Source organism: Delphinapterus leucas, chromosome 4 (assembly GCF_059928025.1).
Source record: "Delphinapterus leucas isolate spDelLeu-1000000601 "Yukka" chromosome 4, BTC_Dleu_Yukka2, whole genome shotgun sequence".
NCBI lineage: Eukaryota > Metazoa > Chordata > Mammalia > Artiodactyla > Monodontidae > Delphinapterus > Delphinapterus leucas.
In genome coordinates, this window is record NC_143132.1 from 55,981,554 (window position 1) to 56,005,223 (window position 23,670).

A 23,670-nucleotide genomic window follows, 5' to 3' on the forward strand; every position below is an offset into this window, starting at 1 on the left:
TTTTGTGATGTAACAGAACGGGAAGCAATTTTGAAAGTCTGGGAAGCAAAGTGGGAGCTAACCTGGGAGTCATGAGCACAGGGGGCTTGTGCCATGCTCAGGAGTTTCTGCCTTGTCTTAAAAGTGGCGGGGCTATGAAAGGCTTCTGAGTGGAAGAGTGGAGGGATGGGATTTGAGGGTTAGAGTGACTACTCAGTCAGCAAGTGCAGGACAATAACAGCTCCTCTTAGGTTTGGTTTTGTTTTGTTTTTCTTGTACTTAACTCAGTGTGCCCCTCTGCAAAAAGAACACAGGATTCTTCCCAGCAACACTGGGTCTGAATGCTTGGAAAGCAGCTTAGACAAATTTGGAGCAGCGTGAGGATAAGAATCTACTTCCTTGAAAACATTTTTTTTTTCATTCTATTGGATAACCAAAATATCCAGCTTCTATTTAAAAGTGACAAGAATCTTACGTCAAGAAAATTCTAGCATACGATGATTACTGCACATATGTATGGCAATAAGATAATGAGCCACACACAAAAAATCAGCTCATGATTTCATAGTCATACGTATATGTGACATTTTTAGTTCTTTGACTATATTACAATAATTTGAATTAGTTGCTTTCTGTGAGCGGGAAGTTAAGCCTGTTCCATTTCATAATTCCCAAATCCTCACAAAAGAAAATGAAAAAGTTTGGGAAAAGGGTAAGAAATCTAGTGTATTCTATTCTTTCCTGTCTCCTTTGTAAAATCTTGTTCCACTCTTCATTGCCTTTGCTTGTTGCTATTATTTTCTTTCTTCTTGTATTTAAACATTGATAATTACTTTTCAACAGTATAATTGTACTCCCTTGGAATTTGTATAATTGCAGTACACTCACCTTTCCCAGTTAGGTGGTGAAGGGTTTCTCTCTATTTCTGCAGTATCACTGCACAGCTCCTGTTTTTCTTCAAAAGAACATAGACAAAATGAAGAAAGTCAATCACATTTTGGCAATTACACAATGAAGTGAACTGAAAGAAGTGTTAGCAGTTCATTAACAAATTGTATATAATTTGGCTTTGTATTCAAACACTCTTTTGTAAAACTACACCAATATGTTCTTAAGGCAATTTATAATAACCTCTTAATAAAAAATCCAAGAACCTCTGTAGCTTGTTTTTTATAATTTCTTTTTAATGATGCTTATTTTTTGCTATTGCTGTGCACGGGATGACTAATGGGAACTGTCCAGTGTCCCTTCTCTCAGCAGCCTCTGCCCAGACAACCACTTGTCTTCCCCCAGTATCTTACTCTCTTCCATTTTGAGTTCAGGTTCAAAGACATCCTGACAGATCCCAAACAGAAATGTGCCTCTAGGAGAGAGCAGAACTTTAAAGCAGAAAGCGACCTACAGTCATCGAGTTAATCTCACTCAGGGAACTTCAGAATCCGAGGTTCAGAGAGGTTAGTGATTTGTTTACAGTCCATAGAAGAGCAGAAATGCTTTGATCCCCTCGGATTGGTTTCAAGAGTGTCTTGGGGAGCGTGTTAAGGAATAGGTCAATGTGTTCTTCTTCCAGCTAATATCTCTAGAATTCTTTTTGATAACTGTGATCTTGTCCCACCAAGTAAACCCTTGCCAATAAGTTTAGGGCCACCGAAGGCCAAGGGGAACAGGACAGCAACAAGGAAAGTTTTGGATGGTGAGTAAATGGCTGAGGACCTGCCTGACTCCTCTAAGGAAACATAAAAGAGAATAGACAGGTTTTCCAAGCACACTGCAGGCACAGTTGGTTTTGCTCATGATCTGCATGCAAAGTAAAATTTCTTAACCCATTACCCAACTAATTCATAACTACGGTCATTTGAAAATATTTCACAATTCGTTCCTTCCAAATCCAGGATGAGTATTTGAAATTAAATATTAATTTTAGGATCAAAATTGTATTAACAATTTTTTCATTACAATTTGGAAATCCAACAGGCACATACTAGAAGGCATGTTAATAGTTTGAAACTTCTATAAAAGACTGGCTTTAAAATTAAGAGACCCTTACAAAAGAAATATTGATTGTGGAATAGCTAACTATCCTAGTTATGATGAAAGAGAAAAAGTGTGATTTCTTATGGACCTCACTAATGGGTTCAAATATAAAGATGTGAATGAATGACTGATTAGGTTACCTAAGCAACGAAGTATCAAAGAAGGGAGAGCTTACAACCAAGAGTGAACACGAAATGATGGCATGGATCGACACGAAAACAACTGGAAATTATGGAGTCAAAATGAACTGAGACCTGTTTAGGAGACTAAGAAAGGCTTTAAAACTTATTTCAGAATAAGAAGATGACAATGAAAAGAATGGTCCTGCTGCTTAGGCCCAATGGTATAATTTTACAATAAAGGCGACAATGGTATAATAATAATATAACACATAATAAAAGAATTCTACTAATAATAATGAATGGACACTAAGAAAATAAAATTTTCTGAGTCTAGCTTGTTTCCAGCTTCTCTATGCAGGGAAATTGTCTTTAGATTGAATATTATCAGATGGCAACTTTATGCTTAAAAGAAGCTCAAGTCTCTCACCTAAGACAAATTACATCCCACGGACATGAAGGAACTAATAAATGCGTTTGTTGAACTATTCTTAGTGATCTCAGAGGAATCATGCAAAATAGGGAAAGAACTAAAATGAAAACAGAGGAATGTCATCGTAATATTCAAAAATAGTTTCTGAAAATTATAGGCCTGATATCAGTCGTCAGCAAATTTCTAAGTAGAATTCAATGAGGGGGTGACAGACGTCCACTGTTGGAATTTCAGGCACTGAGGTAGTACTGGGGGAAGTGCGCTCAGGCAGGAAGTGTCCCCCTGCCCCTCCAAAATGTGTGAGGTTGGCAGCTCACTCTCTACCCACCTCTCCTCCCACTATTGGAACAACAGATTTAATTTTTAAAAATCCGAACTGCTACCAAACTTCTGATCTATATCCTACATAAGATATGTCACATAAGTCATACTGAAAAAGACTCAAGACATTACAGCTAATATATGTAAACTGAATTCTTTTTTTACCTTTATTCATAACAGAAACTTCCTTTTCTTCTTGTCTCAGTGAAACATCAGGGTCACTTTTATCTAAAACCTGAAAAACAAGCTCTGTATTTAAAGCTGTACAAAAACAAAGGACATATAGTAAGGTGCAAAACTGACCTTGAACATCAATGCCCATATCAGAGAGAGACCATAAGGTTGCCAGGACAGTTTAGGGACATGTTCTGAAGGGAGACAATCATACGTGTTGTCAAAAATTATACTGACATGCAGCTCAAGGATGGTTGCATTATAATTGTCATGTTTATGTCTATCATTTCTTTAGTGGGATTTTTACATTTCTACCAATATTTGCATAGAAAACTTACATTTTGGGAATGCGCTTCTTTAGATCAGAGAGACAGAGAGAGAGAGAGAGAGAGAGAGAGAGAGAGAGAGAGAGAGAGAGACAGATGGAGTTTGTTTATGCCACCCAAGAAAACAGATCCAGAAGCTCCTTTCACGTATTTTTAAGTGTCTGAGAAGGTGGGGCAAAGGCAGTAAAAAAAAAGGAATCTGAAGAAGACAGGGGTAAAGCAAAAGCTCTGTCTGCTCCTTGATCTGAAGACCCCTGAACACGTGCTGAGACACACTGGGCTCCTTACTCCGTCACCTGGCGTGAGATGTACAGCTCTCAGTTTTCTGGAGCTTACCCATTGTGTGTATCCTTCGCCTTTCAATGCCCCCTCTAAACTGCTAAACAAACGTGGGATGGGGAGGCTATCAACCTTCCTTTTCTCCCCTCCCAGGAAACAAAGGCATATATTTTACACGGCATTCTGGAAACTGTGCTCTGTCAGGAAGCAGGTTAAATGGACACACATGTAACCTAGCAACGAAAGAGCTGTGAGGCCGTCCATCACCGTCATTTTCTATTTTATCCAAATTAAGAGAAAGCAAGCCTTGTAGTAGGGGGAAATAAATAAAACTGATTCTAAGTTACTTTGGTCCATTTCAAAATATTTTTATTCTTATACTGTAAATAAATTCATGCGTCAGGAAGTAAATAAAATGCATATATATATTTTTAACATCTTTATTGGAGTATAATTGCTTTACAATGTTGTGTTAGTTTCTGCTGTATAACAAAGTGAATCAGCTATATGCATACATATATCCCCATATCCCCTCCCTCTTGTGTTTCCCTCCCACCCTTCCTATCCCACCCCTCTAGGTGGTCACAAGGCACCAAGCTGATCTCCCTGTGCGATGCAGCTACTTCCCACTAGCTATCCATCTTACATTTGGTAGTGTATACATGTTAATGCTACTCTCTCACTTCGTCCCAGCTTACCTCCCCCTCCCTGTGTCCTCAAGTCGCAGGACAGAAATGCATATATTTTTAAAGTTCATTTTGCAAAATGACTTTAAAATGGTATCTTATTTATTTCTGATGTAACATAAAATCTAAAGTTTTCTCCTGATGTGTTGATATGTAAGGGAAAGCTCCATACTTTGTGTCTTCCCTTTGAAGTGAATATTTTTTGACCAGTTTATAAGCAGCATAGACTATTTCCTACCACAGTTAACAGCAACCACAAGATAAGCTCATGAGAAGAACTACTTAACGCCTTTAGTAATAACCACTTTGTAATAATCTATGATGATCCTACTCAGGATGTGTTCATTTTCTTTGGTAACTTCTCCTTATGATGGAAATCAGACAAGATAAAAGTATCTAAGCTTAACAAAAATGACAGCACTCCCAGCAGGGAACTCCTGGTGGCGGTATTATTAACACAGCCTCTTGAAATTATTTTTGCATTTTATTGTTTGGTTCTCTGCTTTGAGCTCTGCCGTGTGAGGGCTGTTTCCATGAGGGTCAGATATGGTCCCCTCACCCCAAAAGTGTTACTTACACGAGGCTTTACCGTCTCTATTGCAGGAGAGATTTCCTTCTTTTCTTTTCCTTTCTTTTATTTCCTTTATTCTTTGGCATAGTAATGTTTAAAATATTTTGGATAAACAATTCACAGCCTACAGTATTTCCTTTTAAATGACACTGTGTAAATATCTGAGTTCATAGGATGCCGCCTTTTTTTTTACAATGTACTTGCAGCTTTGAAGGTCTGGATTTTTTTCAAGCTGAGACAAGAAAACATGCAGTTGTCTTTTCAATGACACTATTTGTGTATTTTGATACTTGTGAAGCTCTTTCACATATATTACTTCATTTCAGTATAGAAATGCTCTCCAGCCACTTAGGCTTAACTGTGTCTCATACTCTGCAGTTTGAGAATATCGCTTTCCTAAGATTTTACTTCGGTCATGGAATAGATAATACTTCCCACACAGTAAATGAGATTACAGTTAAGTCTTAACAAGGGGTTTTAGATACCTTAATTAAAATTATGTTAACAATGAGTAGAGTGGGATTTGTCAACTCTCCAAGGCATGCAAAGGATCAGCATAATACCACATGCTCAATTTTGTGAAGTATCTATTTAAGAGGATAAATAAATCATAAATAAGTTAGAGAGAGGAAAAAGAGCATAGCATAGTCAACTGTGTAACACTTTTCTCATTCAACCCGCATTAAGGAAGCTTAAGAACTGGTTGATAACACTTTGTCTGGCTTCTTTCCTTCTGCTTCTTTGCCCCTCCACACCGACCCCAAACATTTTATCAAGGACCCATAAAGGCTACCAGTTCTTGCCCTCCTGCCAAGTTCAAAGGCCCTTCCTGTTTTCACTCTTCCATGGTTAACATTATGTTCTAGGTGCCTCCCTTTTGTTCATTAATTTATTCAGTGAAACTGAGTTCCCAGTTTGAGTCAGACACTGTTATGATGAAGACTCTGGAGCTTATTTTCTAGTGAGGGAGAAAGATATTAAATAAATAAAAAGATGGATATGTAATAATATAAGTTCTCTGAAGAAAAATATCACAGGTAAGAGGAGGAGAATGACCTGGGTTACCCAACTGCCTCTCTGGGGTCACTGTAATCACCTACACCCTCCTTTCTCCAGGTCTTTGAGTTGCTGTTGATTTGTTTATTCCCCTCAACTTTTTTCTAGTCTTTCCTCAAGCATCTCCCCTCAACTGGGTCTTGCTTGTCCCCTCTATATAAAATTGCTCTCACCCTCACCACACCCACACTGACACTTCCTGTCCCCTTAACTCTGCTCTATTTCTCTCCTTAGCACTTACGATTGCCTACCATGCAACATATTTTCCTTATTTATCTTGTCTATTGTCTGATTTCCCCACTAGAATGGAAGCACCATGAAGACAGGGAGTAGTGCCTAATTTTTTCCTGCTGTATCCCCAATGTCTAGGACAGTAACTGATGCTCCATATACTCACAGAATAAAAGAAAGTTGAAACACAAGTCAAGAAAATCCACGTATGTTGCTGGGGGTAGGAAGTAGTGGAGTCCAGGCATTATGAACAACAAAGGAAGAGGCTATGAAGGAAAAATAAGCTTAGGGTGCTGGAGGCCAAGGAAGGTGAGGGTGACTAGAGCGGAGTGAGAGAAGGAATGAATTATAGGCAGTGAGGACAGCAAGGAAGTCAGGCCAGGTCATGTAGGGCCTTGGAGGGCACTATATTTCATTCTAAGTGTGAGCAGAAGCCATTGGAGGGTTCACCTCTTACACTGTTGGTGGGAATGTAAATTGTCACAGCCACTATGGAGAACAGTATGGAGGTTCCTCAAAACACTAAAAATAGAGTTGCCATATGCTCCATGAATCCCACTGCTGGGCATATATCCAGACGAAACTATTATTCGAAAAGATACATGCACCCCTATGTTCATAGCAGCACTATTCACAACAGCCAAGACATGGAAACAACCTAAATGTCTATCGACAGAGGAATGGATAAAGAAGATGTGGTACTTATATACAATGGAATATTACTCAGCCATCAAAAAGAATAAAATAATGCCATTTGCAGCAACATGGATGGACGTAGAGATTATCATACTAAGTGAAGTAAGTCAGAAAGAGATATACAAATACCATATGATATCACTTATATGTGGGATCTAAAATATGATAAAAATCAACATATCTATGAAACAAAAACAGACTAACAGACATACAGAACAGACTTGTGGTTGCCAAGGGGGAGGGGAGGGAAGGAAAGGGAATTTGGGATCAGCAGATGCAAACTAGTATATACAGGATGGATAAACAACAAGAGCCTATTGTATAGCACAGGGGACTATATTCAATACTCTGTGACAAACCATAATGGAAAAGAATATGAAAAAGAATACATGGGGGGCTTCCCTGGTGGTGCAGTGGTTAAGAATCTGCCTGCCAATGCAGGGGACACAGGTTTGAGCCCTGGTTCAGGAAGGTCCCACATGCCACGGAGCAACTAAGCCCGTGTGCCACAACTACTGAACCTGCACTCTAGAGCCCGTGAGCCGCAACTACTGAGTCTGCGAGCCACAACTACTGAAGCCCATGTGCCTAGAGCCCGTGCACCACATAAAGGAGTAGCCCCCGCTTGCCACAACTAGAGAAAGCCTGCACACAGCAACGAAGACCCAACACATCTAAAACTAAATAAATTAAATAAATAAATTAAAAAACGAAGAATATATGTATATATGTAAAACTAAGTCACTTTGCTGTACCAAAGAAATTAATACAACATTGTAACTCAATTATACTTCAATAAAATTTTAAAAAAAGAAGCCAGTGGAGGGTTCTAAGTAGGAGAATAGCATAATCTGACTTATATTTTGGATGGGATACTCAGATTTTTAGACTGTGGAGGCCAAAAGCAGTGGAATCATTTATAGGGCTACTGCTATAATCCTGGTAAGAAATGTTAGTGAATTGGCCAGGTGGGTAGCTGTGGAGGGGGTAGAACAGGGTATGTGTTTGAAGGTTGATTCAGCAAGATTGGCTGATGGGTTTAGTGCAGGGTGTGAAAGGAGAGAAATTCAGGTGTCGGCCTGAGCAACTGTGAGTGATGGTATTATTTACTGAGATGGGGAAGCATGAGGAAGTCCCTTGGAATTCTTTCCTCTCTTGATTTTGATAACCTTCTGTGTCTCAACTCTTCCTGGGTAATTATTATTTTTCCCTCAAAGAAAATTTTCCCTCAAAGAAAATTTCAGAGGGTTAAATTATCACTCTTATGCAAACAATGGCTTCCCAGCATCATCAACCCTAACTTCTCATCTGTGCCCCAGTTATTTCCAACTGACTTCAGGACACTTACCCTTGAATGTCTTGCTGAACTTCAAATCCTCAGCCTCACCTTTGCCCACTTAGATTCCTCTGGTCAAGTCCTCTTTCTATTTATAATAACATTTTCATTCCAGATTGTGCCATCTCAAAACTGCTGTCACTGTTTAGTCTACCATATGCCTTTCCAAGTTGTGCTATTTTCCTTCAAGATGTTTCACTTTTCCTTGTCTTCTTGTACTACAATCTCCAGGCAGCAGCAACGTACTTGGTTTTTTGGTCTTTAGTTTCTCCTCTTTCCAGTACTGCTTCATTATCACAACATTTTCATAACACAAAGAATTAATTCTTTAGACAAAATCTCCATGATTAAATGTTCCTTCTCAAAACTTGCCTACAGGTCCTGATTACTTTCTCCCTCAAGTACAAACCCTTTTCTGGTATTCAAAACTCTTCTCAATGTGATTCTAAGATATCTGGAAATATTAATAAGCATTCTCTATAATAACCAAAAAGTTCTCTTCAGAATTCCCTGTAACCACTAGGTAGACTTCTGCCTCCATACCTTTGCCCACATAGTTCTCTCTACCTGAAATACATTCTTTCCTCCTTTTCTTATGTCTTTCCCACTTTTTAAGACAAGTATGTCATACTCTTTCCAAAATGTCTATTTTATTTACTCTAGCATATGCTGATTTCTTCCTTTCTCTGAAAAAGTATTAACAGTAAATTACAAAGAGTTTTAATTATTTTTAATAGCCAACCCTCATATCTACGGGATCCAGATAAGACTGGGATCCTGTAGTAGCCTTGATTCTTGCCATGACACTTCAAAACAGAATTCAACACTTGGGTCCACCTCCCAAAAAGAAATCCAACTGTACAAAGCATTAATAAATATATTAATTATATAAGTTATATTTATATATAAATATAAATATAATTATATATTTATATAATTATATAACTTATATTCATTATATAAGTTATATATATTAATATATATAAATATATGAGTTATATTTATATTATATATATTAATATAAGTATATTAATTAATAAATATACAGATTTTACTGAAAATTGTGTTGAGAAATGGAGGAAATAGTTACACAAGACAAAAATCAGCTTAAAATTACCATGAAGCAGGTCTACTTTACTTCGTCAATTGTTAGCCTACTCATCTCTCTCTACAAACCTTCCCCTCCAGACTCTCCGATTCTGCAGCACCAGTGTTTTTCTGCTTGTGTGATTACATCCTTTCTCCTTCCTCCCACCCCTTCCCACAAACACAGGGTCACTCTCTAGCTCTACCTTTTCTTCCACAAAGCAATGTCACTCTCTCAATTTTCATTCTTTACTCCCATCTCCTGGCCTACCCAAAGCTGAATTTTCCTTCTTTGGAATTACAAAGGTGTGTTTTAAAAACGTTTTTTCTGGGGACTTCCCTGGCGGGTCCAGTGGTTAAGACTTCACCTTCCAATGCAGGGGGTGTGGGCTCGATCCCCGGTCAGGGAGCTAAGATCCCACATGCCTCGTGGCCAAAAAACCAAAACATAAAACAGAAGCAATGTGGTAACAAATTCAATAAAGACTTAAAAAAAAATGATTCACATCAAAAAAATCTTTAAAAAAATGTTTCTTGTAACACAAGGAATTATTTTCATTCTGTCACAAATCATCCCATTAATTCTCATAATAACCTTGAGAGTCAGTAATATTATTATTCCCCTTCTATAGAAAAGAAAACAGAAGACCATAAGTTGATACAACTGACATGTGGCATGCAGGTCTGAATGTGAACCTGGGTCAATCTGTCAGAGTTCACAGCCTGTCTCCTCTCCATAAAATAATGCTAACTCATGGTTCTGTAGAACTGTCTTCCAATTTTTCTGCTCCTTTAGAGAAGAGATCATGTTTTTTTTTTTTTTGGTGTTCTTCAAAATCTCTAACATAGTACTGTTCAGTAAATGTGTCTTGAATTGGTGCATGGTTCCTGATAGTTCACACACTAGCACATGAATATTTAGATTCATTATAAATTGCCCAGGAGATTTTCCTTTAAGTCAGGGGATGTATCACATATTGTCTTTGTGTCTGTAAGTCTGTTGGTGAGTTGATGGATGATGCTATGGAGGGTGAGTATAGGCAATTCTTCCTCCAGAGCCCTTGGGGCAGCTCTGGTTTATATCTCATAAGGGGGCGGCTCTGTCTGTGAAAGTTCTGATACTGTTAGCAACAATCACAGGAATGTGAAAGTTCTGATACTGTTAGCAACAATCACAGGACTATACAGGTTCATATAGAGGCAATGGTAACATCATCACCCAGGAAAACGGACTAATAAATGTCTTGCTTTTGAAATTAAGGCAACTTTAATCATCAGAAATCATGTTATTGCAATATCAATGCAGTTTCCCATTTAAAAAAAATTTCTGTTAGAAGAGTCAGAAAAATTTGCCTATTTAGGGTGGATGCAGCTGATTTAGGTACTGACTATGCAGGTTATTTGCTTTTCTTCTTTCTTCGCCTCTTTTGGGTTACTGAGTCACCTTTTCACTTTCACTGTTATATAGTAGTGATGCCAAAACAGGGTACTTACTGTCGTTTTTTGTCTGTTTGTTTGTTTGGGGGTTTGGGGTTTTTTTTTTTTTGGCTACCACAGAACATAAACCTAGACATTGGAAACTCATCAACTCTTCCAGACATTCCTCAGCTTTTGTAACATACCACAGAGGCCCCATCAATGACCCCAGGGATTCAGAGTGGGTTGATGCCTTTCCTGAGCTGGCATCAGCTTCTTTTGAAAGATGCCCTAAAGAGCTAACCAGATGTAGTTGGTAAAGGATTATTAGCTCATGCCAAAACAGGAAGATGGTTCCATCCATTCATTCCTTTATTCATCAATCTTTCTTCAGCCCCAGAAAGTATCACACTCTGGACTAGATGCTGGAGGTTACACTTTTCAGAGTAAACCCCAGAGACTCCATTGCCAAACTCTTAAAATACATCTGTCAGTGGTGATCTGGCCGTTGAGTTTTTTAAATGTCTGCAGATTGGGAAAATGAAATGAATCCATCTGCCAGTCTGCTCCTGAGGCCAGGTGAGAGGCAAAAAGACCTAAATGACCACAGAGGACAAAAGGGCCAAAGCCAGTCCAACCAAAAAGGTAGTATGGTTCCTGGTGATTAAACAGGCAGGTCCAACCTGACTTAAAATAACCACACCCATAGATGTTCTTTCACTGCCTTAGCAACTGATACTCAGAGCAGAAACTGAAAGAAGGTTATTATAAAATATGGAAAAACAACAAATACTAGCATAGGAAAAAGGTAAATGTTCCTTCATATGAGAGTCAGAAAATCTGCATAATGTCAACTTGGAGTACATGCTCCACCAAGATGAACAAAAGCATGCCCATGTGTAAGAAAAAGTTAGTACTTCCGTCAGTCTGACTTAACATCTCAGAATATTTTTCCTGCTCAATTTCTCTAACTTACTGTTGGCATTGGTAATTTTATTCCCCTGGTGCTCCTGAATTTCCTCCCAATTGATCATCTACTTGCCTGACCATCTGCTGCGGTTTGGCAACCTGATTTTCCCCGTCACCTTTCAGAATAGATCCTCTAGGATGTCTATTCTGTATAGTCATTTCTTACATCTCAACTGGTGACATAACTTGAGACTGCTTACCTCTTTGACAAGATGCTTGGGAATCTAGCCCCATTGCTTCATTTTTATTTTTATTGCTTCTATTAAGCATGGTACAGTGACAGCTGATCAGATTGCATTACTCTGAGGGGCACTGGGGTCCTACGGAGCTCATATGTCAAATTTTTGCCTGGAGTAAAGTTGAAGTGCCAATTTATCACATAGCAGTGCACAAGGAGTTTTTAATTGAACTTAGAAAAACCCTTAATTACAACAGTACCACAGGGCATTGCTCCAGTAAAGCAGAGCTGTAGCAAGCTTCACTTAGATGTTGATTCCCCTGACATCTGTAAGGGGTGCAGAAAAGAATTTCTACTTCCTCCCCAACTGGGGTTAACTGGGACATATTTGAACTTTACACATGGGTTCGTAAATGCTTGAGACAGAAACAGTTCAGAACATCCAGTATTCATTAAAAGAGAGGACAGGGCATGTGTTTTGAGCTGGAAGATGGGAAATAATAGGATTTTCTGGAGGCCAAGGGTCAGGCGACACCAGCTCATGGGAGGGGTTGGTGCTATGGTTATGACCGCAGCCATATTACTAGACTCATAATCTTGGGCAAGGAGAAGACGCTCCTTTCCAGGAATCATCCCGGAGATGGTGATCCTGATGGTTCCAGGTTGACTGGAAAGAAAAGAGTCAGATATTGAGCACAAAAAAACATTACTGTGTAGGTCAGATTTGGAGTGAATAAGGTCAGAAATGGGCTAACGGGAAGTTAGCTTAATCTGGGCAAGGAGTGGATGACGGCTTGATTTTTTTTTTTAAACGAATTCAAGACTCTTGGCTGGAGAATGACCATCTATGAAACTTTGGAAACCTGTCTAAGCCAAAATATTCAAATCCTCACCCCTGAGAAAAGTGTATTTGTGCGCTCCAACCCACCTGTATGCAATGGGCTGAACTGATATGGGGGTCAGCCCATGCAGATGGGCAATAAAGGGAGAAGTCATAATGAGGAGTGGTTAAGAAAGTGGGAGCTGAGGTTGAACAGCTAGGGTTTAAGGTGACCAGTACCTGACTGTGATCCTGAGCGAGTTTATTTTCTTCCTCTGTAAAATGGGGATGAAAAGAGAATGTACACCTCAGGTTATTAAAAGGATTAGATGAGATGATACATGTGAAGAATAGCAGCTGAATTTCATCATAGCCACATTGAAAAAGGAAAGGCTAACTCCACTAAAACACACATGCACGCACACACAGAGTAGAATTTCAGAAAAATACAATTTTGCAGGAGCTGAGATAATAAATCGGGATCACACTAGTTGCCCTGACATGGGGGACGGAATGGTAGCCGTGCTAACAAGATTGTGTAAAATAACGAAAGAAGTTTGCTGCAGCGCAGACTGATGGCTCCACACATAATGGCTCCAGAGGTCCAATCAAGCAGCTATCTAGGGCATCATGAAGAGGATTAAGAGGTCCTTAAAAAAAAAAACTCCTCATTATTTTCACGACAGTTTTTTAATCTCTAAAAAAATGTCTGGAGTTTTAACTGAATCCCAGCTGGAAACTGCCACAGCCACAAACGACATATGCAAGCAAGCTCTTACCAAGAGCACTCTCACTGCATGGATTTTGAAAACAAACGGCCCACCCTGGCTGAAAGGCCAAGCACAAAGTAATATCGAAAAGGAAAACGTGCCACAGAAGTGACACCCACAAACTATGTGATCAGAAGCAACTGGAGAGACCCTGGGAGGGCTCACGCCAAGGAGTACTTCCCAGAAATTCTGCTGCCAGTGTCCTCACGGTGACACACAGCCATACCCCGCCTCTGCAGGAGACCCTCCAACACTAACAGTACAGGCTCTTGGTGCGCCAGCCAGGCGTCAGGGCTGTGCCACTGAGGTGGCAGAGCCAACTTCAGGACACTGGTCCACAAGACACCTCCCAGCTCCACGTAATATCAAATGGCAAAAATCTCCCAGAGATCTCCATCTCAACACCAAGACCCAGATTCACTCAACGACCAGCAAGCTACAGTGCTAGACTCCCTATGCCAAACAACTAGCAAGACAGGAACACAGCCCCATCCATTAGCAGAGAGGCCGTCTAAAATCATAATAAGGCCACAGACACCCCAAAACACACCACCAGACGTGGACCTGCCCACCAGAAAGACAAGATCCAGCCTCATGCACCAGAACACAGGCACGAGTCCCCTCCACCAAGAAGCCTACACAACCCACTGAACCAACCTTAGCCACTGGGGACAGATACCAAAAACAATGGGAACTATGAATCTGCAGCCTGCTAAAAGGAGACCCCAAACACAGTAAGATAAGCAAAATGAGAAGACAGAAAAACACACAGCAGATGAAGGAACAAGGTAAAAACCCACCAGACCTAACAAATGAATAGGAAATAGGCAGTCTACCTGAAAAAGAATTCAGAATAATGATAGTGAAGATGATCCAAAATCTTGGAAATAGAATAGACAAGATGCAAGAAACATTTACCAAGGACCTAGAAGAACTAAAGAGGAAACAAGCAATGAGGAACAACAGAATAAATAAAATTAAAAATACTCTAGATGGGATCAATAGCAGAATAACTGAGGCAGAAGAACGGATAAGTGACCTGGAAGATAATATAGTGGAAATAACTACTGCAGAGCAGAATAAAGAAAAAAGAATGAAAAGAACTGAGGACAGTCTCAGAGACCTCTGAGACAACAGTAAATGCACCAACATTCGAATTACAGGGGTCCCAGAAGAAGAAGAGAAAAAGAAAGGGACTGAGAAAATATTTGAAGAGATTATAGTTGAAAACTTCCCTAATATGGGAAAGGAAATAGTTAATCAAGTCCAGGAAGCACAGAGAGTCCCATACAGGATAAATCCAAGGAGAAACACGCCAAGACACATATTAATCAAACTATCAAAAATTAAGTACAAAGAAAACATATTAAAAGCAGCAAGGGAAAAACAACAAATAACACACAAGGGAATCCCCATAAGGTTAACAGCTAATCTTTCAGCAGAAACTCTGCAAGCCAGAAGGGAGTGGCAGGACATACTTAAAGCGATGAAGGAGAAAAACCTACAACCAAGATTACTCTACCCAGCAAGGATCTCATTCAGATTTGATGGAGAAATTAAAACCTTTACAGACAAGCAAAAGCTGAGAGAGTTCAGCACCACCAAACCAGCTTTACAACAAATGCTACAGGAACTTCTCTAGGCAAAAAACACAAGAGAAGGAAAAGACCTACAATAACAAATCCAAAACAATTAAGAAAATGGGAATAGGAACATACATATTGATAATTACCTTAAATGTAAATGGATTAAATGTTCCCACCAAAAGACACAGACTAGCTGAAAGGATACAAAAAGAATACCTGTATATAGGCTGTCTACAAGAGACCCACTTCAGACCTCGGGACACATACAGACTGAAAGTGAGGACATGGAAAAAGATATTCCATGCAAATGAAAATCAAAAGAAAGCTGGAGTAGCAATTCTCATATCAGACAAAATAGACTTTAAAATAAAGACTATTAGAAGAGACAAAGAAGGACACTACATAATGATCAAGGGATCGATACAAGAAGAAGATATAACAATTGTAAATATTTATTCACCCACCCAACACAGGAGCACCTCAACACATAAGGCAAATACTAACAGCCATAAAAGGGGAAATCGACAGTAACACATTTATCGTAGGAGACTTTAACACCCCACTTTCACCAATGGACAGGTCATCCAAAAGGAAAATAAATAAGGAAACACAAGCTTTAAATGACACATTAAACAAGATGGACTTAATTGATATTTATAGGACATTCCATCCAAAAATAACAGAATACACATTTTTCTCAAGTGCTCATGGAACATTCTCCAGGATAGATCATATCTTGGGTCACAAATCTAGCATTGGTAAATTTAAGAAAATTGAAATCGTATCAAGTACCTTTTCCAACCACAATGCTATGAGACTAGATACCAATTACAGGAAAAGATCTGTAAAAAATACAAACACATGGAGGCTAAACAATACACTACTTAATAATGAAGTGATCACTGAAGAAATCAAAGAGGAAATCAAAAAATACCTAGAAACAAATGACAATGGAGACACGATGACCCAAAACCTATGGGATGCAGCAAAAGCAGTTCTAAGAGGGAAGTTTATAGCAATACAATCCTACCTTAAGAAACTGGAAACATCCCGAATAAATGACCTAACCTTGCACCTAAAGCAATTAGAGAAAGAAGAACAAAAAAATGCCAAAGTTAGCAGAAGGAAAGAAATCATAAAGATCAGATCAGAAATAAATGAAAAAGAAATGAAGAAAACGATAGCAAAGATCAATAAAACAAAAAGCTGGTTCTTTGAGAAGATAAACAAAATTGATAAACCATTAGCCAGACTCATCAAGAAGAAAAGGGAGAAGATTCAAATCAATAGAATTAGAAATGAAAAAGGAGAAGTAGGGCTTCCCTGTGGTGCAGTGGTTGAGAGTCCGCCTGCTGATGCAGGGGACACGGGTTCATGTCCCGGTCCGGGAGGATCCCACACGCCGTGGAGCGGCTGGGCCCGTGAGCCATGGCTGCTGAGCCTGAGCATCCGGAGGCTGTGCTCTGCAACGGGAGAGGCCACAACAGTGAGAGGCCCACATACTGCAAAAAAAAAAAAAAAAAAAAAAAAAAAGGAGAAGTGACAACTGACACTGCAGAAATACAAAGGATCATGAGAGATTACTACAAGCAACTCTATGCCAATAAAATGGACAACCTGGAAGAAATGGACAAATTCTTAGAAATGCACAACCTGCTGAGACTAAACTAGGAAGAGATAGAAAATATGAACAGACCAATCACAAGCACTGAAATTGAAACTGTGATTAAAAATCTTCCAACAAACAAAAGCCCAGGACCAGATGGCTTCACAGGCGAATTCTATCAAACATTTAGAGAAGAGCTAACACCTAACCTTCTCAAACTCTTCCAAAATATAGCAGAGGGAGGAACACTCCCAAACTCATTCTACGAGGCCACCATCACCCTGATACCAAAACCAGACAAAGATGCCACAAAGAAGGAAAACTACAGGCCAATATCACTGATGAACATAGATGCAAAAATCCTCAACAAAATACTAGCAAACAGAATCCAACAACACATTAAAAGGATCATACACCATGATCAAGTGGGGTTTATCCCAGAAATGCAAGGATTCTTCAATATATGCAAATCAATCAATGTGATACACCATACTAACAAATTGAAGGAGAAAAACCATATGATCATCTCAATAGATGCAGAGAAAGCTTTCGACAAAATTCAACACCCATTTATGATAAAAAGCTGCAGAAAGTAGGCATAGAGGGAACTTTCCTCAACATGGTAAAGGCCATATATGACAAACCCACAGCCAACGTCGTCCTCAATGGTGAAATACTGAAACCATTTCCACTAAGATCAGGAACAAGACAAGGTTGCCCACTCTCACCACTCTTATTCAACATAGTTTTGGAAGTTTTAGCCACAGCAATCAGAGAAAAAAAAAGAAATAAAAGGAATCCTAATTGGAAAAGAAGAAGTTAAACTGTCACTGTTTGCAGATGACATGATACTATACATAGAGAATCCTAAAGATGCTACCAGAAAACTACTAGAGCTAATCAATGAATCTGGTAAAGTAGCAGGATACAAAATTAATGCACAGAAATCTCTGGCATTCTTATACACTAATGATGAAAAACCTGAAAGTGAAATTAAGAAAACACTCCCATTTACCACTGCAACAAAAAGAATAAAATATCTAGGAATAAACCTACCTAAGGAGACAGAAGACCTATATGCAGAAAATTATAAGACACTGATGAAAGAAATTAAAAATGATACCAACAGATGGAGACATATACCATGTTCTCGGATGGGAAGAATCAACATTGTGAAAATGACTCTACTCCCCAAAGCAATCTACAGATTCAATGCAATCCCTATCAAACTATCACTGGCATTTTTCACAGAACTAGAACAAAAAAACTTCACAATTTGTATGGAAACACAAAAGACCCCAAATAGCCAAAGCAATCTTGAGAACGAAAAATGGAGCTGGAGGAATCAGGCTCCCTGACTTCAGACTATACTACAAAGCTACAGTAATCAAGACAGTATGGTACTGGCACAAAAACAGAAAGATAGATTAATGGAACAGGATAGAAAGCCCAGAGATAAACCCACGCACATATGGTCACCTTATCTTTGATAAAGGAGGCAAGAATATACAGTGGAGAAAAGACAGCCTCTTCAATAAGTGGTGCTGGAAAAACTGGACAGGTACATGTAAAAGTATGAAATTAGAACACTCCCTAACACCATACACAAAAATAAACTCAAAATGGATTAAAGACCTAAATGTAAGGCCAGACACTATGAAATTCTTAGAGGAAAACATAGGCAGAACACTCTATGACATAAATCACAGCAAGATCCTTTTTGACCCACCTCCTCGAGAAATGGACATAAAAACAAAAATAAACAAATGGGACCTAATGAAACTTCAAAGCTTTTGCACAGCAAAGGAAACCATAAACAAGACCAAAAGACAACCCTCAGAGTGGGAGAAAATATTTGCAAATGAAGCAAACTGACAAAGGATTAATCTCCAAAATTTACAAGCAGCTCATGCAGCTCAGTAACAAAAAAACAACACAATCCAAAAATGGGCAGAAGACCTAAATAGACATTTCTGCAAAGAAGATATACAGACTGCCAACAATTGCATGAAAGAATGCTCAACATCATTAATCATTAGAGAAATGCAAATCAAAACTACAATGAGGTATCGTCTCACACCAGTCAGAATGGCCATCATCAAAAAATCTAGAAACAATAAATGCTGGAGAGGGTGTGGAGAAAAGGGAACACTCTTGCACTGTTGGTGGGAATGTAAATTGATACAGCCACTATGGAGAACAGTATGGAGGTTCCTTAAAAAACTACAAATAGAATTACCATACGACCCAGCAATCCCACTACTGGGCATATACCCTGAGAAAACCATAATTCAAAAAGAGTCATGTACCAAAATGTTCATTGCAGCTCTATTTACAATAGCCAGGACATTGAAGCAACCTAATTGTCCCTCAACAGATGAATGGATAAAGAAGATGTGGCACAATGGAATATTACTCAGCCATAAAAAGAAACGAAGTTGAGTTATTTGTAGTTATTGAGTTATTTGTAGTATTTTTCAAATGTAAAATAGATAGCTAGTGGGAAGCAGCCACATAGCACAGGGAGATCAGCTCGGTGCTTTGTAACCACCCAGAGGGGTGGGATAGGGAGGGTGGGAGGGAGGGAGACACAAGAGGGAGGAGACATGGGGATATATGTATATGTATATCTGATTTACTTTGTTATACAGCAGAAACTAACACACCATTGTAAAGCAATTATACTCCAATAAAGATGTTTAAAAATAAAGTAAAACCCTAACTGATTTTTGAAGAGAAGCTCAATTAGAATAAAAATTCAATTTTATTATTGCAATAAAATCTGACACCCCCCCCCCAATAAAAAATGGTTAAGGGGAGTAGGAGGAGGAAGAAGTTAGGAAAACAGATCAAACTGTTATAACCCTGAGCCACAGCAGATGAGGTGATCTTGGAGATTATACGACAGTATAGCTGAAATAATCAGCAGTGGTCAGATTCAATATAAATCTGAAAAGTAATCAATACTCTTATCATTTCACTTGAAATCGCACAACTGTTGGTACAAGAGCCAGAGTGACATGTGCCTGAAACTTGGAAGAGAGGGAAATGAAATGCCCTAATATGAAAAAAAATCCTTTCCAAAGGCAGACTGACAGACATTAACAATACACAAAAGTAAGAACGTGCTGACCGGAATAGAGATGTTCTCCATATAATGTGAAAAAAACACACTCAGAAGAGCACAGGGAGGCACAGGATGAGGGTGCTGGGCCAGTGCCCTTTTAATGTTACAGTTCCAGTTGGTAACATCAACCCTGTCATCCCATGCAGGGAGATGGACACAGTGGGCTGTCTTAGCTGGAAGCCCTTTAAATATTCAGGCACATAGCTCACCAGCACCATCAGACTGTAACTGGCCAACCCATGCAGACTGGTATAAAGGGAAAGAATACACGATGAAAGTCAGAATGTAACTCCCAAGTGGACTGAGGCTGGATTTATCTTTTAAATGACTAAACTGCTGTTATGATATAATATGACAGTCTTGGGAGTTTGGATAATGTGAAGTCATTCCTGTGAGATGGACTTTGTTTGTGGAGCTGAACATATATTTTGGAGCCTATTACATCTGAAAATAAGATCCTGGGCTGCAGTAGATTCACCAAAATAATAAAAAGCACCTAATTGCAGCAGGTGGTGGGTAGCCAATTGCTCTTCCTTAAGTGATAACCTCTTGCAGCCCTGCATACCCTCCTTCTTTAAATTTGACAGGTGCAGGGTCAGAATTAAAGCACATGCACACACACATACACAACACAAGCACCACAGTTAGCTGATAATTGGGGAGGAGCCCAGGGGTTAAGAACAATCTTTTTTTAATTTCTGAGTTTAAGAAGTCCAGGCAGACAAGCATTCAGAAGCAATTATTTCCTACTTGAACTGCTGCAACCGCAGCCAAACAGAAAAATTAATGGGCATTACTGGATAATGTACAGTATTTGTCCAAATTAATTAGATACCATGAATTTGAAAACAGACCTCCTGTCAGGATCATAGAACACAAATAAATCACACCACACACATTCACACAAGTAACATAAGAACTTGAGAAATATTACATAAAAAGACAGCAAAAAATTTAATATAAATGTCATACCTAATTTGTGAAAAAGCACTTGCTAAAAGCTGCATGCAAAGCTTAGGGAGGTGACAAAGCAATGGCTACATGAAAAACACACAAAGACTTTGAAGATTCTGCAAAGCAGGTCGTGACTAGTAATATTCACAGGTACAGTTATATCACATTTGGCTTCAAAGAGGTAAAGAGGTTAAGTTATTGACAACACCAGTTGTAGTCTTCTGGCCTCTGATTAAAGTTTGACCCTTTTCCTTTTGGAAACATGTTGGTGCTCACTTTCTTCACATCCTGGATTTAACTGTCAATAAATTCTCATTCACAAATCACTCACTCCTAGAGCTTTTCAACATCACTTCAGATACCTTCTTAAACCAATTATAATGATGGATGAAATGATATGATGGTTGGGAGTAATGAGGGTGGCAAGGGAGGGGGAGGATACAGATGAAACAAGACCAGCCATGAGTTGATAATTGTTGGAGCTGGGAAATGGGTACATTCGGGTTGACTGTGCTATGTCTGAAATGTTCCATAATGAAAACTTTTAAAAATAAAACCTCCATTACTGTTATATCATGTGCCTTGTGACAATATTGTTTTGCTGAAGAGCACATAAATTAGGCTAAAGTCAGAAGACATTATGCTCCTCATTGGCTCATTTATAATTGAAACTTAATCCACAATCCTAAATAGCATTTTGAGGTAATTTACCTTAAGACATGTATAATGACACAGGCCTTTTTCTGAATACTCTCACTTATATTATTATGTCAGAAAGTAACAACAATCATGGCAACTATAGTTATTCTTATTTCAATTGAAATTTAGTTATAAGCTTATTGGCAACTGAGGTATAAAGAGAAACACAGTGAGTAATAAATTCATATTCCGATAAAAGAAAATATGAAATTGATTTTTTCCTGATATTAAATTTAAACAGTCAAATGAACCTTTTTATTATAACACAAAGGGCTCTCTATAACATAATGGACGGTGTCTTTAACATGGCTTCACAGATGAAGTGTTGCTCATATTCCTTGAGTCGATTCTTCCTATATGCTAAGGGCTTTTACACTTGGTTCAGTGAGGGAAGGCAACTCTGCTGGGGTCTAGGGTACAGTAGTCCAGATATGTAGGTCTTTGAAATTGACTACCAAGTTAGAATCAGGGATACACAATCTACAGAAGTAAATGGAAAGTATGTCCATATTTCTTGAAAAGACTTCTCTTAGCAGGACTTAAGGCAGTGGCCTAATTTAAGCCAGATTACAATTATACTTTCTGGTGAGAATCCACACTGTGAATTACAGAAAGGTTCAGAGGCTTTGGATTTGGGCATGCAGGTTTTGAGATGAACTTTCAGTTTTATATATACACACACATACACATTAACATAATATTAAAGCTTTCTCACCCTGATAACTAAAATTAAAAGCATTATGGACTAGTGGTCAGGAGGTATAAGTTCCAGTTGTATTTTTACTAGTTTCTGTAGCTTTGGGCAAGCAACAAACTTTCTGAGTCTTGTTTCTTCACCTAAAAACTAGGTTATTCAATTAAACGTTTCCATTACTTGAGGCACTAATGTGAAATGCTTCTTGGATTCCTCTCATCTTTATGGATGTGAATAAATTTCAAGGTGTCATTTAGTCAGTAAAGTTTATCTCACCTGGATTATATCCAAATTGCTGTTGCTGGTTTCAACTTCAATCAGAGCCTGACATTCCTGCACAGGGTTTTGTCTCTGCTTCCTCTTCATTTCCCAGGAAGAGGCCTATAGCAAGGTATTAACAAAAAGTATACAAGGATTAGTAGCAATCAGTGGTACACATTAAACCACCTTCACTCTTTCCTTCTTCAGCCTCTAGTAACTGCTGACTTCTGTAGGATAAACAGAGGAAACTCATTTTTTGATCTTTGCCTTCAAGAAGTATGACTTAGATATTCACATGTGAAGGCTAAATAATAGAAAACAACAACAACATAATATTATAATGCAAGTTAAGTATGAAATGTGTGGTGTAGATTATAGTGCTCAATGGTGAAGCAAAGGGCTTGTAGTATTTTGCAAAGAATCTGCATGAATTACTGTCTATATACTGAATATATAATGTCTCATATGGATATATACGTTGTTCTTAAAATTTATGCCGATGTCGCTGGGGGAAATAAGATATATATTCATTTCAAAATATCTATGATGGCTTTCTTTTATTTTATTATTTTTTAAATAAATTTATTTATTTTATTTATTTATTTTTGACTGCGTTGAGTCTTTGTTGCTGTGAGCAGGCTTTCTCTAGTTGCAGTGAGCAGGGGCTACTCTTCATTGCCGTGTGCAGGCTTCTCATTGCAGTGGCTTCTCTTGTTGCAGAGCACAGGCTCTAGGCGCATGGGCTTCAGTAGTTGTGGCACACAGGCTCAGTAGTTGTGGCTCGCAGGCTCTAGAGCGCAGGCTCAGTAGTTGTGGTGCACGGGCTTAGTTGCTCCACAGCATGTGGGATCTTCCTGGACCAGGGCTTGAACCCGTGTCCCCTGCATTGGCAGGCAGATTCTTAACCACTGTGCCACCAGGGAAGTCCCTATTATATTGTTCTTAATCAGTAGATACTGAATATGCCTAGTATCATGTGAGATGTCTGCAGTCATTTAAAAAAAATTTTTGACAGTTTCAACATACATTTTATAACATATTGGCTATATTCCCAGTATTGTACAATATATCCTTGTAGCTTATTTTATACATTAGTGGTTTGTACCTCTTAATTCCCTACACCTATATTGCCCCCCTTTCCCTTTCCCCACTGATAACCACTAGCTTGTTCTCTATATCTGTGAGTCTGCTTCTATTTTGTTATACTCACTAGTTTGTTGTATTGTTTGATTCCACATATAAGTGATATCATACAGTATTTGT

At 38.7% G+C, this 23,670-nt stretch overlaps 1 protein-coding gene across 1 annotated transcript in view; it reads right to left on the bottom strand.

Annotated features, from left to right (window-relative positions):
- Nucleotides 1-23,670, bottom strand: part of MORC1 (MORC family CW-type zinc finger 1) — a gene marked incomplete at its 5' end in the record, with an annotated part of 179,692 nt that overhangs the window by 23,796 nt on the left and 132,226 nt on the right. The window contains 3 exon segments of the mRNA XM_089909893.1: nt 868-934; nt 3,052-3,121; nt 22,423-22,527. Coding sequence (XP_089766019.1) covers nt 868-934; nt 3,052-3,121; nt 22,423-22,527 — 242 coding nt within the window.